Raw genomic sequence first — 21,387 nt, 5'->3', positions numbered from 1 at the left:
AACTGCCTGAATTTATTATGATAATTGGTTGATAGTTTTTCTGCAAGTACGGGATGCTGATGAGGAATGTGATAATTCCGAAACGTGAGTCCATCCAACCATCTTGCAGTCTATAGGGCTTTGCCCAAATAAATTTGACAAACATTCTTTTCCTCTGTTGGTTAAGCTACACTTGTAGTTTAGTCAATGTATCGTTTTAAGATGAAATCAAAAAAACAACAACAAAACTTTATTTCTATAAAAAATTTTGTCAAAATTTTATTTCTATAAAAAATTTTGTCACAATTTTATTTCTATACAAAATTTTGTCAAAATATTATTTCAATTTTTGTCAAAAGCTTACTTCTATAGAAAAAAAATTCAAAATTTTATTTTTATAGAAAAAATTTTGTTTCTAAAGAAAAAAATTTTGTCAAAATTTTATTTCTATAGAAAATTTTGTCAAAATTTTATTTCTATAGAAAATTTTGTCAAAATTTTATTTCTATAGAAAATTTTGCCAAAATTCGGAACGACTGTGTAAGTCTGATATATACGACAAAGATAAATATCAGCTCGCGTTAAAGACTACCAAAACAGTAAAGGGACTATTTAGCAAAACTAAAACCAAAATTAAAAATGACGATAAAAGCAATATAATATATAAGATTAAATGTAAAGGTGACAAATCTAATTTATGTCAAAAGACATATATTGGCACTACAATGACAAAACTCAAAACCAGACTATCTTCTCACAAATCTGACATTAAAGCCACTGACAAACCCATGGAGCAGAAAACAGCACTCGCGGCCCACTGTGCGCAGACTGGTCACAAGCCAAACTTTGAAGGGGTAGAAATTTTAGACCACGAAAACAATTACAGACGCAGATTTACTCTTGAGATGCTACACATTATCAACACTCCACCTGACGAGAGAATGAATTACAAGAAAGACATTGGGAACTGCGCTCGAATATATAGACATACAATACAAAAGCACAATAGAAAGTTAAATTCAGTGTAAAACAGAGTGTGAAGCTGTGTACACCAGAACAAATGTAAATTATAATAGTTTAATAATTTATTGTTTGGTTTTGTTTGTTAGTGATTTTTGTAATTAAATTTAAAAACAATTTTCTGTTTTTTGTTTCACTTCAGCCTTGAAAACGGTTTTGACGAAGTCAACCGAAATATTGGAAATAAAAATAAAAGAAAAACATCATATCTATGTTTTTTAATCGACCTATAGCCGAAACTATGAAAAATAATTCTTAAAGATAAATAAAAAGGTCAACGATAATTATCCAGAAAAAAAAAAAATTTTATTTCTATAGAAAATTTTGTCAAAATTTTATTTCTATAGAAAATTTTGTCAAAACTCTATTTCTATAGAAAATTTCGTCAAAATTTTATTTCCATAGAAAAATTTTGTCAAAATTTTATTTCCATAGAAAAATTTTGTCAAAATTTTATTTCTATAAAAAAATTTGTCAAAATTACATTTCTACAGTACAGGATGTACAGCTGTTTCGCAATTACCCCATTCATCATCAGCATCCTCTACTTGCAGCAAAACTATCAACAAATTATCAGAATAAATTCGAGTAATTCACTCAATCCAAGGTGAACTACACTTGAACCTTTTCCTCTGTTGGTTAAGCTACACTAGTAGTTTAGTCAATGCATGGTTTTAAGCTGAGATCAAAAACAAAAATAAAATTTTATTTCGATAGAAAATATTGTCAAAATTTTATTTCTATAGAAAATTTTGTCAAAATTTTATTTCTATAGAAAAAATGTTTTAAAAATTTTATTTTTATAGAAAAAAATTTGGCAAAAGTTTATTTATATAGAAAACTTTTTCAAAATTTTATTTCTATAGAAAATTTCTTTTTTTCAAAATTTTATATCTGTAGAAAATTTTGTCAAAATTCTATTCCTATAGAAAAAATTTTGTCAAAAGTTTATTTCTATAGAAAAAATGTTGTCAAAATTTTATTTCTATAAAAAATTTTGTAAAAATGTTATTTCTATAGAAAATGTTCTCAAAACATTACTTCTATAGAACATTTTGTCAAAATTTTATTTCTATGGAAATTTTTTTTCAAAACATTACTTCTATAGAAAATATTGTCAAAATTTTATTTCCATAGAAAAATTTTTCAAGATTTTATTTCTATAAAATATGTTGTCAAAATTTCATTTTTACTGAAAATTTTGTCAAAATTTTATTCTATAGAAAATTTTGTCAAAATTTTATTTTTATAGAAAATTTTGTCAAAATTTTATTTCTATGGAATATTTTGTCAAAATTTTATTTCCATAGAAAATTTTGTCAAAACTTTATTTCTATAGAAAGATTGTGAAGTACTTCTTAGTTGAAGAGGAATATTTTGCAAAATCTAGCAAAACATCAAGAATTCTACCAAAGTGTAAAAAATTTAGGAATCTTGGTAGGAGTCTACCAACTGTAGACCAATCATTGGTAGTACAAAATAGTATCTGTGGCTGTTTGGTTACACCTCTGGAAAACATCATGCTAAAAGCCCAGCGTTTATAATGCATCACACTACTCGTATTGACGTCATAGCCAACGCTAAATGTAGGACATCTTCCTTTAATATCCTTTATACGTTTCAAAACGTTGCGATTATAAAATTGAATTGAGACACATGTGGTGTCAAACGGAGAACAGAGGTGTTAATCTGACAACGATAAAATGACACCAAGTGTTGTCAAAACAGCAAGTAGCGTTAATGATTTGAAAACGTAATAGTTACTAATTTATAAAAAAAAATCCGTTAACGTGATTCGAACCTAGATTGTGTGCCCCACGCTCATTGAAAATCGCCTTTCACCAACGACGGAGTTGCCATAAAAACGTCTAACGGATATTTTAAGACTTTTCATGACCAAAGAAAAACGAAAGCCTTTCATGAAATCGTGAACGCCCGTGTTAGAAACTGTTAATAAAGGGTGATTCTTTTGAGGTTAGGATTTTCATGCATTAGTATTTGACAGATCACGTGGGATTTCAGACATGGTGTCAAAGAGAAAGATGCTCAGTATGCTTTGACATTTCATCATGAATAGACTTACTAACGAGCCACAACGTCGAATTTTCAGTGAATGGGCCCTAGAAAAGTTGGCAGAAAATCCGCTTTTTTATCGACAAATTTTGTTCAGCGATGAGGCTCATTTCTGGTTGAATGGCTACGTAAATAAGCAAAATTGCCGCATTTGGAGTGAAGAGCAACCAGAAGCCGTTCAAGAACTGCCCATGCATCCCGAAAAATGCACTGTTTGGTGTGGTTTGTACGCTGGTGGAATCATTGGACCGTATTTTTTCAAAGATGCTGTTGGACGCAACGTTACGGTGAATGGCGATCGCTATCGTTCGATGCTAACAAACTTTTTGTTGCCAAAAATGGAAGAACTGAACTTGGTTGACATGTGGTTTCAACAAGATGGCGCTACATGCCACACAGCTCGCGATTCTATGGCCATTTTGAGGGAAAACTTCGGAGAACAATTCATCTCAAGAAATGGACCGGTAAGTTGGCCACCAAGATCATGCGATTTGACGCCTCTAGACTATTTTTTGTGGGGCTACGTCAAGTCTAAAGTCTACAGAAATAAGAAATAAGAAATATTCCAGCTTTGGAAGACAACATTTCCGAAGAAATTCGGGCTATTCCGGCCGAAATGCTCGAAAAAGTTGCCCAAAATTGGACTTTCCGAATGGACCACCTAAGACGCAGCCGTGGTCAACATTTAAATGAAATTATCTTCAAAAAGTAAATGTCATGGACCAATCTAACGTTTCAAATAAAGAACCGATGAGATTTTGCAAATTTTATGCGTTTTTTTTTTAAAAAAAGTTATCAAGCTCTTAACAAATCACCCTTTATTTCGTTTTGATTTTTTGCGAACGTTTCCGTTTCATTTTGTTACCGTCCGTTCACGATTTTGGAACGTTTTTTGTTTGCTAACAGTGTGGAGGTATTAATGGGAGTTTGCCAACATAATTTGCATATCAAGAAAACAGCTGAGATTATACGCATGAGACTGGACTCGCTCGGAAACTCTGATTGTAGACACGCAGAACTCGTTGTTCGTTTAGTTGGGCAAGATATGAGGACATACTATATGGCGACTCAACATGTATATGAGGGAAAAATGAAATTGTATAAAGGATTGGAAAGATAGTATAGATGATTGGAAAGAAAATCGCATACATTTGGGGATCTGAACATTTACACGAATGGATCGAAACTGGTTGAAGGCACTGACAGTGGTATTTTCTGCAAAGAGTTGGGAATTAGAGAGTCATATAAGATGGTCAGCGGGCAGCATTTTCAGGTGGAGATATCGGACTTTTCAAAAGATGCAGAACTCCTGATGATGAGGCCGATATTCAGAAGCGATATGAGCTTCTTCATCGACTGTCAGGCAGCAATAAAGGCCTTTTGTAATCCGAACATAACGTCGAACGTATTTAGCCGCTGACGTAGAGATCTTAGATTATCGAGAAGGTGCAGCGGTTAATACTAGAAGTAATCTAAAGCTATATGCTGCTAAAATTCGCTTACGCCTTACATAAAAAGCAGGACACTCACACAAGAGGTGTTTAATCGATTCCTTTTCCTCCAGCTTATACAATTGTCATTATACTTCACACCTATAGTTTTTGCAAATTCGCCTATCAGGCAGCGACCCGTTATAGCAGATATCAGGAGTGCTATCTGACGCCTTGAGAACACTAGAATATCTACTGTGCGGTTTAAGTTTAAATGGGGCCATATTTGCTTGGTGTCGTTACAACCCTTGCAATTCTCCCATCGAATATTGGCCATCATAATAGCCTTCTCACGCAGTAAGAGCTTGCAGGTGCCCAGATGCATACCAACAGATTCTAGTTCCCCTGGAATATGTAAGGTAGTTCCTAGCCTTGCTAACACATCTGCTTCCCAGTTCCCCGGTATGTTCCTATGACCAGGCACCCATATTAGGTGAATATTGTACTGCTCAGCCATCTCGTTAAGAGATTTGCGGCAGTCTATGGCCGTTTTCGAGTTAAGGAACACAGGTTGACTGTCTGAGTATATATTAATGCCAATATTTGTTGGAACATTACTTCTCAGCCAATTCACCACCTCTCCTATTGCCAATATTTCAGCCTGAAAATCACTACAGTGATTAGGTAATCTTTTCGCTATTCGAATTTCCAGATCTTTAGAATATACTCCGAACCCCACTTGTCCATTCAATTTGGAGCCATCAGTATAAAAATCTATATATCTTTTATTCCCCGGGGACTGTGTACACCACGCCTCACTGTTGGGAATTAGAGTTTCAAACTTTTTGTCGAAAAGTGGTTTTGCCAGGGTGTAATCCACTACGTTAGGCACATCTGGCATTACTTTGAGGACCGAACTATGACCGTACATTTTTTCCGACCACAGCGATAGCTCGCGCAACCGCACAGCCGTTGTTGCAGCTGACTGTTTGGCCAAAATGTCTAAAGGCAATAGATGCAGTATGACATTAAGGGAGTTTGTTTCTGTCTTGCTGAATGCATCTGAGATACACAAGCACGCCATACGCTGAACTTTGTCTAAACTTGTCGGCTGGTGAAGTGCCGGCCACCAGACTACAACACCATATAGCATGATAGCTCTAACCACTGTCGTGTATAGCCAATGCACAATGTTTAGTTTTAGTCCCCACTTATTCCTTATTGCCTTTTTGAACGAGTATAAAGCTACCGTTGCTTTCCTCGCCCTTTCTTCAATATTAAGGTTAAAGTTCAACTTCCTGTCCAAAATAACGCCAAGTTATTTTGCACACTCACTAAAGGGAATTTCAATACCCCCTAAGGAAATGGGCCTAAACGTGGGAGTTTTGCGATCTTTGCAGTACATGACTAGTTCTGTCTTTGCAGGATTTACCCCAAGACCATTATCTTTCGCCCATTTCTCAGTCATCCGGAGAGCTCTCTGTATAATATCTCTGATTGTGGATGGAAATTTTCCCCATATCATCTGCGTATGCCACCACTTGTATCCTTTCTTTTTCTAGGGAAACCAGAAGGTTGTTTATAGCAACATTCCAAAGAAGAGGTGATAGAACTCCTCCTTGGGGAGTGCCTCTGTTCACATACCTTTGTATGTTTGCTTGTCCTAGTGTGGCTGAAATACGTCTCTTTATTAGAAGTTCGTCTAACAGCCTAAGTATACCTGGATCAACATTCAGAGTTTTCAGTCCACGATTGTGTATTCTTTGACAGATAGTGAGCTTTCAATAAAGCTGATTAGTTCATGCAATGCGGTCTCAGTAGACCCGCCCTTCGAGTATGCATGCTGTCGTTTCGAGAGCAAACTTGAATCCACGCTAGTTCTAAGATACATGCCTATCATCCTCTCCAGGGTCTTAAGTAGGAATGAGGATAAGCTGATTGGTCGGAAATCCTTCGCACTCGAGTGAGAGGCTTTTCCCGCTTTAGGTATGAAGACGACTTTGTTTCCCTCCATTTTTCTGGAATATATGCTAAGTTAATGTTTTTGGAGCAATCTGGTTGGTTCCACAAAAGTAAAGAATAGAGAAGGTTCAGTGGTTAAGACTAGAAGTGCCCATATGTAATAGGTACTTTTAGTTGAATGTGGTATCACAATGGACTGAATAGTCTAAGTGAGCCTGCAATTTAATCGGGTGCCACTTTAACCTAACCTAACCTAAACTAATACTAGAATTGCCCATATGTAATAGGCACTTTTAGTTAATGTGGTATCACAATGGACTGAATAGTCTAAGTGAGCCTGAACCTTAATCGGGCTGCCACTTTAACCTAACCTAGAGCACTCACTGAATAACAGAATATTAGTCTGTGCTGGCTAACTGGGTATTATAGACTAAAGAACGTTGGGCTTCCTCTGTAGACTTTGAACAAACCAAATGATACGAACTCTGGTTTTCCTAAGGCAATACATAGAGAGAATTTGAGACCACTAATAGACATCATAACAGGACATAACACACTTGGAAAACGCATGGTTATGATTGGCTTAATGATTGATCATAATTGTGGATCTAGTATCTGGTCCCGCAAGCTACGGAAAATTGCTACTATTTGCTGTGCCAGAGTCCGACATTGACATTTAGAAGAAACAAGTTTTTGGGTCCCTATTTCTTTCAGGATATTACTGAAGTATGGGACGGTAATTTGAAGAATATGCTTCATCAAGCCTTCTGAATGGAAGTCCTAGAAAACTCGTGTGCATACAAAAACCATGATGTCTTTAATTCTGGCGGAAGAAGATTGGTGATGATGAAGAGAAAAACAGCTATGGCGAATTACGGATGGACCGCTACGCTGTAAGTGGAAATCAATTCCTTTGCTAAGGATTGGTGTCATCCTCTCTATAACATAACCTAACCTATAAAAGACGTGATGTTTGAGTGTATTACCGCCAAAAGAAATTAGGAAGACAAATAACCAGATCTAAAACAAAAATTCGTATCTATATACCATATATGCTTAGTATATTTTCGAAAATTTACAACATATTAATGTTTTTCGTAAAGCAATTACATCAATTTCCTTATACCTAAAAAAAAAGTTATATCTATATTAGAACTAGTAATTAAACAGTCTCAGTTTCAACAGTTGAAGTATCTGGTATTGTGGTGGTGGTTTCTTCATCGTCTGGTATTTCTTCAGCGCATTGATATAGGATATTTAGCTTTTGAATATCTTTTTCGCTGAGACCTACCCTATTACCAACCGCCGTTACATTTTTTCCTTCTATGGTTGGCAATCCATTACTGCTAAAAGCCAAGCGTTTATAATGCATCACACTATTGACGTCATAGCCAACGCCAAATGTAGGACATCTTCCTTTAATATCCTTTTCGAAAAAGACCCGTTTATCAGGCTGGATGTTATCCCATAGAACTGTGATGTAGTCATCACGATTCTTTGCCAAATGTTGATGACAAAATCCCAGAGCATGCATTGTTTCATGGATGACTTTTGGCTGATTGAAACAAGCCGTGGCATTCTTATATATATTCACCAAATGAACACCACCTCTATAGCCGACACGTGTAAAGCAACCACTTTTAGTGGAATCGAAATATATATACGAAGTGGTCGTATTCGAAGCCTCATAGAATTGAACACAGGAAACACTTGCAATTGTATCCAGCGCTGTTTCTATAGCATCCGCCTCAGAGTCATCTAAATATTGATAAATGTATATTTAATAGATACAAATAATATGGAATGCGTTAAGAAATATCCAATAACTTATATATGATAACCTTAGATAAGGAAGCGATTGAAAACTTGACAAACAATTGACCACATATATACGGAAATAACTATTTTATTAACTTCAATTAAAAAACAAGTAAGTACACCCTCAAAAAAAAAATCGCTTCTTTAACATATGTTCCAAACATATTTTGCAGGAAGCACATATATTATTGGATACTGCCGAAATATTAATATGTTTGTTTTATGTGAACATATATGTTTGGAAGCATTTTGAGCCCAAAAAATTATATGCTTGGAAGAATTTTCCCCAAAGAAGATTGTGATCATTCCCTCAAATAATTTTCACTTCCACGAAATTTTTAGTTCTTGGCACCTTTTTCTGTAATACAAATAATGTTGAAGAAATTATTCAATTTTATAATTTTTTTTTTAATTTCGCCTGGGCGGAGAATCGAACCGAGGCCCATACAGTTTGTAAGCCAACACACTATCCACTGGGCTACGTAGTAGTTATAGTCACCAGTAGACAATTATCGTTACAAGTTACATTTATATAGCATACTTTGCAGCGCCCACGAGCCCATGCAAACATAACATTATTTAAAAGAAACATACATTTGTTGGCCACGTGGAGCAGTGGTTAGCATGTCTGCCTTGCATGCAAAGGGTCGTGGGTTCAATTCCTGCTCCGACCGAACCAATTTTTTTTTTTTGCAATTTAGTCATTTATACTATATTAAATTTTTATAATGAAACTTCGAAATGTGGGTTATTAAAAATTTACAGTCCCCACATACATAAAATTCTCCTCTCAAGGTGAAAACACATGCTGTTTTTTTTCAAATCTCTATGCTCTTGGTTCCCAATGTCTCATTCTAATATTCAAATTAAATAATATTTAGACTTACCCCCATTTTCATGAAGCTTCGTTAGTGCTACGTTAGCTAACGAACTTTTAAACCATGATATCTATATATCTGTCATCTTGCGTATATATTCCATATGCCATTTAGAAACTTAACTGCTGAAAATTTTTCAGTTAAAGTAAACCGGAGAAAAGATATTTCCATTTTTATTTCTGTTAACTGGCAGTTAAAGCCTAACGGAGCTACATGAAAATGGCCGTTAAGCATATAAAATTTTTGGCCTTATCATAAATCAGTTTTCCGAAACAACATACAACCGTTTCACAGAAATTTAATTTAAATTTATATATGTTTACATTCACACATATTATTTTTATGAAACATTCATACCCCAAACATAATATATTTTAACATATTAATATATGTGTCCCAAACATTTAGTGTTAGTTTAGGAACATTACATGTTGGCACTTAAATATATTGTGGAAAAAATACGGTGGAAGCAAAAACTGGGCTTGATAATGAGTTGTCGGACTCTGACCCAGGGAAATCAACAATAATTGATTGATATGCAATATGGACACTCCTGAGTCCAATCGATAGTCGGCTGAGTGGTCAGCGACCGGTGAACCGTCTCCGAAGCGTGGAAAGACTCAAAAGTCCGCTGGCAAAGTAATGATTATCTTGAAAAGGGAAAATCCATCAACAGTGACTATTATATGGTGTTATTGGAGCGTTTGAAGGTCGAAGGTCGCGGCAAAACGGCTCCATATGAAGAAGAAACAAGTATATACAGCAGTAAGTTCGGCCGGGCCGAATCTTAAATACCCACCACCATGAACCAAATATTAGGGTTTCCTTTGAAATTTCAGGAGGGCTTGAGGACTTCAGGTCACTTCCCGAAGATAAATTTAAAGATTTCACCTATGAGGACTATATCAATTCTGGATTTATAAGAACCATTTTTGTTGAGTTTTAGAGGAATCATTAACATCTCTTGTAAGTGTGCAAGAAAATTATAAAATAACGTCTTGATTTGAAATCTTAAATCTGTAGATGTAAAATCTGGAAATTTTACATTGAGTTTCAAGCAATTTTCATGATCAGTACGCCTTCTACACCCTCAAGAAGTGAAGTCGGTCTATATGGAGGCATTACCAAATGGACCGATAAAAACTTAATCCGATACACGTTTTTGTGAGCCTAAAATACCAGAATATTTACAATTTCAGGCATATCAGATAAAAACTACGGTTTCTAGAAACCCAAGGAGTTAAATCGGGAGATCGTTCTTATGGGGGCTATACTAAAATATGGACCGATACTCACCGTTTTCGGCACACCTCTTTATGACCCGAAAATACCTCTAGATTTCCAATTTCTGGCAAATAGGATAAAAACTTCGCATTCTAGAAGCCCACGAAGTAAAATCGGGAAATCGGTCTATATGGGGGCTATACCAAAATATGGACCGATACTCACCATTTTCGGCACACCTCTTTATGGTCCTAAAATACTTCTAGATTTCCAATTTCAGACAAATTGGATAAAAACTACGGTTTCTATAAGCCCAAAACCCCAAATCGGGAGGTCGTTTTATATGGGAACCATACCAAAACATGGACCGATACTCACAATTTTTGGCACACGTATTTGTGGTCCTATAATACCTCTAGATTTCCAATTTTAGGTAAATTGAATAAAAACTGCGGTTTCTATAAGCCCAAGAAGTAAAATCGGGAGATCGGTCTATATGGGGGCTATACCAAAACATGGACCGATACTGACCATTTTTGGCACACGTATTTGTGGTCCTACAATACCTCTCGATTTCCAATTTTAGGTAAATTGAATAAAAACTGCGGTTTCTATAAGCCCAAGAAGCAAAATCGGGAGATCGGTCTATATGGGGGCTATACCAAAATATGGACCGATACTCACCATTTTTGGCACACCTCTTTATGACCCGAAAATACCTCTAGATTTCCAATTTCTGGCAAATAAGATAAAAACTTCGCATTCTAGAAGCCCACGAAGTAAAATCGGGAAATCGGTCTATATGGGGGCTATACCAAAATATGGACCGATACTCACCATTTTCGGCACACCTCTTTATGGTCCTAAAATACTTCTAGATTTCCAATTTCAGACAAATTGGATAAAAACTACGGTTTCTATAAGCCCAAAACCCCAAATCGGGAGGTCGTTTTATATGGGGACTATACCAAAACATGGACCGATACTCACAATTTTTGGCACACGTATTTGTGGTCCTACAATACCTCTCGATTTCCAATTTTAGGTAAATTGAATAAAAACTGCGGTTTCTATAAGCCCAAGAAGTAAAATCGGGAGATCGGTCTATATGGGGGCTATACCAAAACATGGACCGATACTGACCATTTTTGGCACACGTATTTGTGGTCCTACAATACCTCTAGATTTCCAATTTTAGGTAAATTGAATAAAAACTGCGGTTTCTATAAGCCCAAGAAGTAAAATCGGGAGATCGGTCTATATGGGGGCTATACCAAAACATGGACCGATACTCACAATTTTTGGCACACGTATTTGTGGTCCTACAATACCTCTCGATTTCCAATTTTAGGTAAATTGAATAAAAACTGCGGTTTCTATAAGCCCAAGAAGTAAAATCGGGAGATCGGTCTATATGGGGGCTATACCAAAACATGGACCGATACTGACCATTTTTGGCACACGTATTTGTGGTCCTACAATACCTCTCGATTTCCAATTTTAGGTAAATTGAATAAAAACTGCGGTTTCTATAAGCCCAAGAAGCAAAATCGGGAGATCGGTCTATATGGGGGCTATACCAAAATATGGACCGATACTCACCATTTTTGGCACACGTATTTGTGGTCCTACAATACCTCTAGATTTCCAATTTTATGTAAATTGAATAAAAACTGCGGTTTCTATAAGCCCAAGAAGTAAAATCGGGATATTGGTCTATATGGGGGCTATACCAAAACATGGACCGATACTCACCATTTTTGGCACACGTATTTGTGGTCCTACAATACCTCTCGATTTCCAATTTTAGGTAAATGGAATAAAAACTGCGGTTTCTATAAGTCCAAGAAGTAAAATCGGGAGATCGGTCTATATGGGGGCTATACCAAAATATGGACCGATACTCACAATTTTTGGCACACGTATTTGTGGTCCTACAATACCTCTAGATTTCCAATTTCAGGTAAATTGAATAAAAACTGTGGTTTCTATAAGCCCAAGAAGTAAAATCGGGAGATTGGTCTATATGGGGGCTATGCCAAAACATGGACCGATACTCACCATTTTTGGCACACCTCTTTATGGTCATAAAATACCTCTAGATTTCAAATTTCAGGCAAATTGGATAAAAACTACGATTTCTATAAGCCCAAGACCCCAAATCGGGAGGTCGGTTTATATGGGGACTATATCAAAACCTGGACCGATATAGCCCATCTTCGAACTTGACCTGCCTGCAGACAAAAGACGAGTTTGTGCAAAATTTCAGCACGATTGCTTCATTATTGAAGACTGTAGCGTGATTACAACAGACAGACAGACAGACGGACAGACGGACATCGTTATATCGTCTTAGAATTTCTCCCTGATCAAGAATATATATACTTTATATAGTCGGAAATCGATATTTCGATATGTTACAAACGGAATGACAAACTTATTATACCCCCGTCACCATTCTATGGTGGTGGGTATAAAAAGTGTTGTTCCACCAAGACAACGCACCGTGCCACAAGTCATTGAGAACGATGGAAAAAATTCATGAATTGGGCTTCGAATTGCTTCCCCACCCACCGTATTCTCCAGATCTGGCCCCAGCGACTTTTTCTTGTTCTCGGACCTCAAAAGGATGCTCGCAGGGAAAAATTTGGCTGCAATGAAGAGGTGATCGCCGAAACTGAGGCCTATTTCGAGGCAAAACCGAAGGAGTACTACAAAAATGGTATCAAAAAATTGGAATTTCGTTATAATCGTTGTATCGCTCTTGAAGGGAAATATGTTGAATAATAAAAACGAATTTTGACAAAAAAATGTGTTTTTCTTTGTTAGACCGGGGACTTATCAGCCAACCTGTTAGCTATGTGAAAAGGTGATGCACAGTGGTGGTGCAAAAAATGATAATTCTCGTATGTAATTTTCATAAGAAATTGATATATAAGACCCAAATTGAATCATATCACACGGCAAGATGTTCAATTTCAATCACGAAATTAATTGATACAATTAACTTTTTAATTGAAATATCTTCGATCACGTTGATATTATCAATCACAGTTTTAATTGGGCATACAAAAAATATTTTATTAAAAAATTAAATGATTTGAAAATTGCAATTACTTTTTTAATTGATTCAATTAAAAATTTAATTAATGTTGATTGCAAAAATCAATTAATTTTTCAATTGATTAAAAAATTAAATGATTTGAAAACTTTAATTACTTTTTTAATTGATTCAATTAAAAATTTAATTGATGTTGATTGCAAAAATCAATTAATTTTTTAATTGATTTCATCGAAAAATGAATTGATGTCAATTGGAAAACTTTATCAGTTTTTTGATTGATTCCATTTAATTATTTCGTTAAACTTTTTAATTAAATCAGTTAAACAATTAAACAGGGTTTGCAATCGACATCGATTGTATTTTTATACCCTCCACAATAGGATTAACTTTGTCATTCCGTTTGTAACACATTGAAATATTGTTCTAAGACCCCATAAAGTATATATATTCTGGGTCGTGGTGAAATTCTGAGTCGATCTGAGCATGCCCCTCCGTCCGTCCGTGCGTCCGTCTGTTGAAATCACGCTAACTTCCGAACGAAACAAGCTATCGACTTGAAACTTGGCATAAGTACTTGTTATTGATGTAGGTCGGATGGTATTGCAAATGGGCTATATCGGACCAATTTTACGTATAGCCCCCATATAAACCGACCCCCAGATTTGGTTTGTGGAGCCTCATAAAGAAGCAAATTTCATTCGACCTGGTTGAAATTTGGTACGTGGTGTTAGTATATGGTCTCTAAAAGCCATGCAAAAATTTGTCCATATCGGTCCATAATTATATATAGCCCCCATATAAACCGATCCCCAGATTTGATTTCCGGAGCCTCTGAGAGGAGCAAAATTCATCCGATCCTGTTAAAATTTGGTACGTGGTGTTTGTATATGGTCTCTAACAATCATGCATAAATTGGTCCATAATTATATATAGCCCCCATAAAGGGTGATACGGTCAAAATTTGGTCAATATAAACTTGACGTATTTCTTTCAATTTTGCATTTAAAAAACCTGAACACCCCTCATTTTGAAGGTGTGTGTGTGTAGAATGTTGCTCCTATTTTGATTTTGGAATTCACTCTTCAGTTGTCAAAATGCCTTCCAAGCAAGAAGAGCAGCGTATCAAAATTTTGCTCGCGCATCGCGAAAATCCGAGCTACTCGCACGCAAAGCTGGCAAAATCGCTAAAATTTGCCAAATCAACCGTTACAAATGTAATTAAAGTGTTTGGGGAACGTTTTTCGACAGGCAGGAAGTCTGGATCGGGGGGAAATCGAAAACCGGAAGCCGCTGAGACGACAAAGAGAGTTGCTGGTAGTTTCAAGCGAAACCCTAACCTCTCTCTCCGAGATGGCGCAAATAAGCTGGGTGTATCGTCTACAACCGTGCATCGAGCCAAAAAACGAGCAGGACTATCGACTTACAAGAAAGTAGTGACTCCAAATCGCGATGATAAACAAAATACGACGGCCAAAGCGCGATCCCGGAGGCTGTACACGACGATGCTGACGAAGTTTGACTGCGTGGTAATGGACGACGAAACCTACGTCAAAGCCAACTACAAGCAGCTTCCTGGACAGGAGTTTTATACGGCAAAAGGAAGGGGAAAGGTAGCAGATATTTTCAAGCACATAAAACTGTCAAAGTTCGCAAAGAAATATCTGGTTTGGCAAGCCATCTGTACCTGTGGCTTGAAAAGCAGCATTTTCATAGCTTTCGGGTGTGTCAACCAAGAAATTTACGTGAAAGAGTGTATGAATAAACGTCTGCTGCCTTTCCTGAAGAAACACGGTTGTTCCGTACTGTTTTGGCCGGATTTGGCATCTTGCCACTACGGTAAAAAGGCCATGGAGTGGTACGCCGCCAACAACGTGCAGGTGGTTCCCAAGGACAAGAACCCTCCCAAAATGCCAGAGCCCCGCCCAATTGAAAATACTGGGCTATTGTCAAGCGGAACCTAAAGAAGACCAAAAAAACTGCTAAGGACGAGCAGCAGTTCAAGGCAAACTGGCTTTCTGCGGCGAAGAAGGTGGCTGTACAAAATGTTATGGCAGGTGTCAAGCGTGAGGCCCGGCAATTCGGATTTGGAAAAGCGAAAGCCTAACTGAATATTTTTCCTAAATTTTATACTAAATGAACTTGAAAAAGAAATTTAATTTGATTTTTTAAATAAACGATTTCACCGATTTACACGCGTTTTCCCTTGACCAAATTTTGACCGTATCACCCTTTATAAACCGAACCCAGATTTGATTTCCGGAGAAAATTTTGTCAAAATTTTATTTCTATAGAAAATGTTGTCAACATTTTATTTCTATCGAAAATTTTGTCAATATTTTATTTATAGAGAAAATTTTGTCAAAATTTGTTCTTATAGAAAATATTGTCAAAATTTTATTTCTATAGAAAATTTTGTCAAAATTGTATTTCTATAGAAAATGTTTTCAAAATTTTATTTCTATACAAAATTTTGTAAATTTTTTTTTCTATAGAAGATTTTTTTAAAAATTTTATTTCTATAGAAAATGTTGTCAAAATTGTATTTCTATAGAAAATGTTGTCAAAATTGTATTTCTATAGAAAATTTTGTCAAAATGTTATTTCTAGCAAAAATTTTGTCAACATTTTATTTCTAGAGAAAATTTTGTCAAAATTTTATTTCTATAGAAAATTTTGTCAAAATTTTATTTCTATAGAAAATTTTGTCAAAATTTTATTTCTAGAGAAAATTTTGTCAAAATTTTATTTCTAGAGAAAATTTTGTTAAAATTTTATTTCTAGCGAAAATTTGGCAAAATTTTATTTCTATAGAAAATTTTGTCAAAATTTTATTTCTAGAGAAAATTTTGTCAAAATTTTATTTCTAGAGAAAATTTTGTCAAAATTTTATTTCTAGAGAAAATTTTGTTAAAATTTTATTTCTATAGAATATTTTGTCAAACTGAATTATATACGTATCTAATCGGTTTTTTAGTTTAATATATACCACGTATGGGCTAACTTACAATTTAGAAGACGGTGTTAGGAAGTTTTAAGATACCTTGCCATCGGAAAGTGTTACCGCAACCCAAGTAATTCGATTGTGTCTTTAGTAGAAGTTTCTACGCAATCCATGGTTGAGGGTACATATGCTTCGGCCTGGTCGAACTTACGGCCGTATATAGTTGTTTTAATTAAATTGTTAATTGGAACAATTAATCTATATATATAAAATTCAATTTATGTTTGTTTATTTGTTTGTTTGTATGTACCGAGTTGGCTCCGAAACGGCTGAACCGATTTACTTGAAACTTTCAGAGATCGTAGGGGGTTCATGTGGTGAAAATAGGGTACCTCATTTTTTGACACCTGGTCGCGGAGGGGGACCTCCCCTTTGTCGGACTTTTTGAAAATTGGACCAAAGTTGACCGATTTGGTTGAAATTTTCGTTGAAGATTGGGGTTGGCATCTAGACAAAGATCCGCTACTTTTTATTTCGATATTTGGTGGCGGAGGGGGGCCTCTCCTTTGTTCGACTTTTTTTAAAGTACAGTGAAAAAACTAAAATTCTCTAAATTATCTGAGATTTACAGAGAATATGTGGTGAGGTTATGGAATTAATATGGGGTACCCGATGATTTCATATGTGGATGGGGAGGGGGACCTCCCCCTTGTTCTACTTTTTGAAACTTGGAACAAAATTATGCGATTTGCTTGAAATTTTCATTGAATGTTGGGGTTGGCATGTAGACAAAAATCCGCTACATTATTTTTCGATATTTGGTCGGGAAGGGGGACCACCCCTTTGCCCAATTTTTTTTTTTTTTTTAAAGTTCAAACAAAACTAAACTCCCCCGACTGAAATTTTACAGAAAAAATGGGTTACGAAATTTATATCAGGTTCCTGATTTTTTAATAAAAATAAAAGGGCATAGAGAGATATCCGCTTCTCTTAAGTACATACAGAGAAACAATTAAACTTTACCGAGTTACTTGAAATTTACAGAGGACTGGGGAGAGATCGTAACCTCCGTCAACCGTAATAGTTGATACCTGATTTTGTGATATTTGGACGGAAGAGAGGCCGCCCCTTTAGGCTTATAATTTGCTTGACATTTTCTGGGATACGCTTTTCGACATTTGGTCGGGGAGGAGGTCCTCCTCTAAAACTACAAAAAAAATTAAGTTTTCTTGAAATTTACAAAAGCAGTGGGGGAAGGTTATGAACGAAGAGGCAACCTTCCTTGCCCCACACTTGAAGGAATGTTTCAAGAATTTTCTGGGAAGGTTAGGGGTGTCGATATTGTATCGGGGAAAGTGACGTCCCTTTAAAACAATAGAGCAAAATTTAAACATCTCCGATCTACTTGAAATTTACAGGGACGTGGCAGGAGGTGATTAAATTTATACATAATTTTTAAATTAGTATATGATTTTTCGATATCTGGTTGGGGAATGGGAAAATTAAAATAAACTTTATCGATTTACTTCGATAGAATTTATAGGGACCATTGAGTAGTTGCGAAATTAATATAGGGTACGTGATAGTCCGATATCAGGTCGGAGTGGAGCGAAGGTGGGGAGAGGGTTCCCTTTTGTCCGTTTTTTTTTTCTTAAATTGAAAGTGGAGGGTTGTCCGTAAATGGGAAGTCGGTACATAATTTTATGATTTTTGTACAGGCCTCTGCCAGACTTCTTTTTAGTCTTCATTTTAGTAAAGAGAGGGTTCCCTTTTGTCCGTTTTTTTTTTCTTAAGTTGAAAGTAGAGGGTTGTCCGTAAATGGGAACTCGGTACATAATTTTATGATTTTTGTAGAGGCTTCTGCCAGACTTCTTTTTAGTAAAGAACTTAAATTTACATGAAATTGGCAGCCAACGTAGAGGGTGCATCATTTTCCAACATTTTAGCAAATGTTAATGTGGTAAATTTTTTTACTACTTTTGCTTTTTCCGATTTATTGGATGGGAAACAGTAATTCTTTGTATGTTATTATAATATAGTGCTTAATTTTCAGATATGTTGAGGAGAAGGATACCTTTCCTTGACAAACCCCACTTAAAATTCACAAGAAATATAGAAGATTGTCCAACTACTTGAATACAGAACATTATTAAAAAAATTTGGAGGAAAGGGTACACCCTCTCCCGCCGTATTTGTACCTATAAACGAAAAATCAAGAAGTCCGATTTGTTTAAAAGAATTGAAATCTTTTCGAATTTGTTTTCAGCACGAAGGATATAGTTGACTAAGTTAATGCAAAATGTTCCTCCAAATACGCTTCGGAAGGCGCAGCGAAGCGGGCCGAGTTACGCTAGTTGTTTAATCAAAAATGATTGTATCTACTAATTTTCTTACTTTCTGTACTTTCTGTGCAAAATTTCAATTTTTTTCGCAGTGAAACTTTTTGCCTCCGTGGTCTTATGACTCCAAGTCCAGCGAAAGATATATATGGGAGCTACATCTATATCTGAACCGGTTTTGACCAAATTTGGCACGCGTAACTAGAAAAATTTCAAGTCAATCGGAGTGAATTTTTGTTCTACTGTAGTGATAGGAGCCTAAGTCGTGCAAATGTGTTAAAAATGTCGAATTTTGTACCAGAAATTGACTTTAATTTTTTTTTTACAAAAAATCGACTAGTTGAAAAGACATTTAGTCGACCTTTGTATTCATAGTAGTCACTGATGGTATAAAAAAAAAAAACTTTTTTCAAACTCCTTTGAAAAAATAAAATCACATCTTACCATAAATATCCGATATTTTATAAGGTACTTCACCCTTTGGCCATGGCTGTATACCACTTTGACTTTTTTGCAATTTTTGAGCTTTTCGAGTTCTACGCAGTTTTGGCTTCCTTGGACGTCTGGCACCCTTTCTTCTTTTAGCAGATGTAGTATTTGATATAATTAACATTAACAAGCAAATGGCTAATAAAATCGTCCAACTTGAAAAATATCTCATCTTTTTAATAATGCTCAAAATGCTTAGAATGAATTACGAAACGCTAATGATTTGCTAGTGCGAAACTATAGCCGACTTTATATAAAACAACCATGACGTATTGCATTATTTATTTATCATTATTTATATAGAAAATACCCATGGTTGCATTTAACATTGAAATATGTATATCCAATTAATAGAATTAAATAAAAGAAGAGTTTAAAAACATTGACATTGTCATTTGCAAAATTATTTATTTGTCCAGGTGTTTCAAAATTAAAACCAAAATAAACTTTCTTTCAAATCGAAGGAGCAAATAAAAAGAATCGGATGTTTGTCTTAACTCACTCACTTGCTCTCTTTCGCTCTCACTATCTCGGTCTCCATTAAGCACAGATGGCATTCCAATCCAGTCTAGTTTGTTAAAAAAAAAATTTAATTAACAACCAACTTGACATTGGATTTGCGAGAGTACATTAGCTTTTATTTTGGAATTTTTTTATGAAAAAAAAAAAATATGTTTATAGAAAAATTTCTGAAAACTTTATTTCTATAGAACATTTTCTCAAAACTTTATTTCTTTAGAAAAATTGCACAAAACTTTATTTCTATAGAAAAATTTCTGAAAACTTTATTTCTATAGAAAATTCTCTCATTTTCTCTCTCTCTTTTTATATAAAATTTTGTCAAAATTTTATTTCTATATAAAATTTTGTCACAATTTTGTTTTTATACAAAATTTTGTCAAAACTTTATTTCTTAACGAAAATTTGTCATTATTTTATTAAAATGTTGTCAACATTGTATTCTTATAAAAAATTTTTATCAAAATTTTATCTTCATAAAAATTTTTGTCAAAATTTTGTTTATATAGAAAATTTTCTCAAAATTTTATTTCTATAGAAAATTTTGTCAAAATTGTATTTCTATAGAAAATTTTGTCAAAATTTTATTTCTATATAAAATTTTGTCAACATTTTATTTCTATATAAAATGTTGTCAAAACTTTATTTCTATAGAAAATTTTCTTACACTTTTATTTCCGTATAAAATTTTGTCAAAATTTTATTTCTATAGAAAATTTTGTCAAATTTTACTTCTATAGAAAATTTATTTCAAAACTTTATTTCTATAGAAAATTTTGTAAAAATTTTATTTCTATAGAAAATTTTGTCAAAATTTTATTTCTATAGAAAATTTTGTCAAGATTTTATTTCTATAGAAAATTTTGTCAAAATTTTGTTTCTATAGAAAATTTTGTCAAAACTTTATTTCTTAAGGAAATTTTGTCATTATTTTTCATTTCTAGAAAAATTTTGCGCAAATTTTATTTCTATAGACGATTTGGTCACAATTTTAAATTTATAGAAAATGATGTGAAAATTTTATTTTTATAGAAATTTTGTCACAATTTTATTTCTATAGACGATTTTTTGAAAATTGTATTCTCTATAGAAAATTTTGTCAATTTTATTTCTATCGAAAATATTGGCAAAATTTTATTAATTTTTTTTCTATAGAAAATTTTTTGTATTTCTGTAAAAAATGTTTGTCAAAATTTTATTCCTATAGAAAATTTATTTGCCAAAATTTTATTTATATAGAAAACTCTCTCAAAATTTTATTTCTATAGAAAATTTTGTCAAATTTTTATTTCTATAGAAAATTTTGTCAAAATTTTATTTCTATATAAAATTTCGTCGAAATTTTATTTCTCTATAAAATATTGTCAACATTTTATTTCTATATAAAATTTTGTCAAAACTTTATTTCTATAGAAAATTTTCTTACGCTTTTATTTCCATAGCAATTTTTTTCAAAACTTTTATTTCTTCAGAAAATTTTGTCAAAATTTTATTTCTATAGAAATACTTGTAAAAATGTAATTTCTATATAAATTTTTGTCAAAATATTATTTCCATATAAAATGTTGTCAAATATTTATTTCCATATAGAATTTTGCCAAAATTTTATTTCTATAAAAAATTTTGTCAAAATTTAATTTCAATAAAAAAT

General features: G+C 34.2%; 2 protein-coding genes across 4 annotated transcripts in view; both read right to left on the bottom strand.

Annotated features, from left to right (window-relative positions):
* Dg (Dystroglycan) overlaps nucleotides 1-21,387 on the bottom strand; it is a 765,125-nt gene that overhangs the window by 665,482 nt on the left and 78,256 nt on the right. The gene's annotated exons all lie outside the window — the stretch shown is intronic.
* On the bottom strand, nucleotides 7,627-19,389 carry LOC142239979 (seminal metalloprotease 1-like). Its single transcript, XM_075311706.1, has 2 exons — nucleotides 19,173-19,389; nucleotides 7,627-8,222 (listed from the first exon to the last, which is right to left on the bottom strand). Exons 1-2 carry the CDS (start codon nucleotides 19,387-19,389, stop codon nucleotides 7,627-7,629), a joined length of 813 nt encoding a protein of 270 aa, XP_075167821.1.

The sequence above is a fragment of the Haematobia irritans genome, chromosome 5, assembly GCF_050003625.1.
Source record: "Haematobia irritans isolate KBUSLIRL chromosome 5, ASM5000362v1, whole genome shotgun sequence".
Classification (NCBI taxonomy): Eukaryota; Metazoa; Arthropoda; class Insecta; order Diptera; family Muscidae; genus Haematobia; species Haematobia irritans.
The sequence above is the reverse complement of the archived record's forward strand: the minus strand, read 5'-3'. Positions and strand labels throughout refer to the sequence as shown.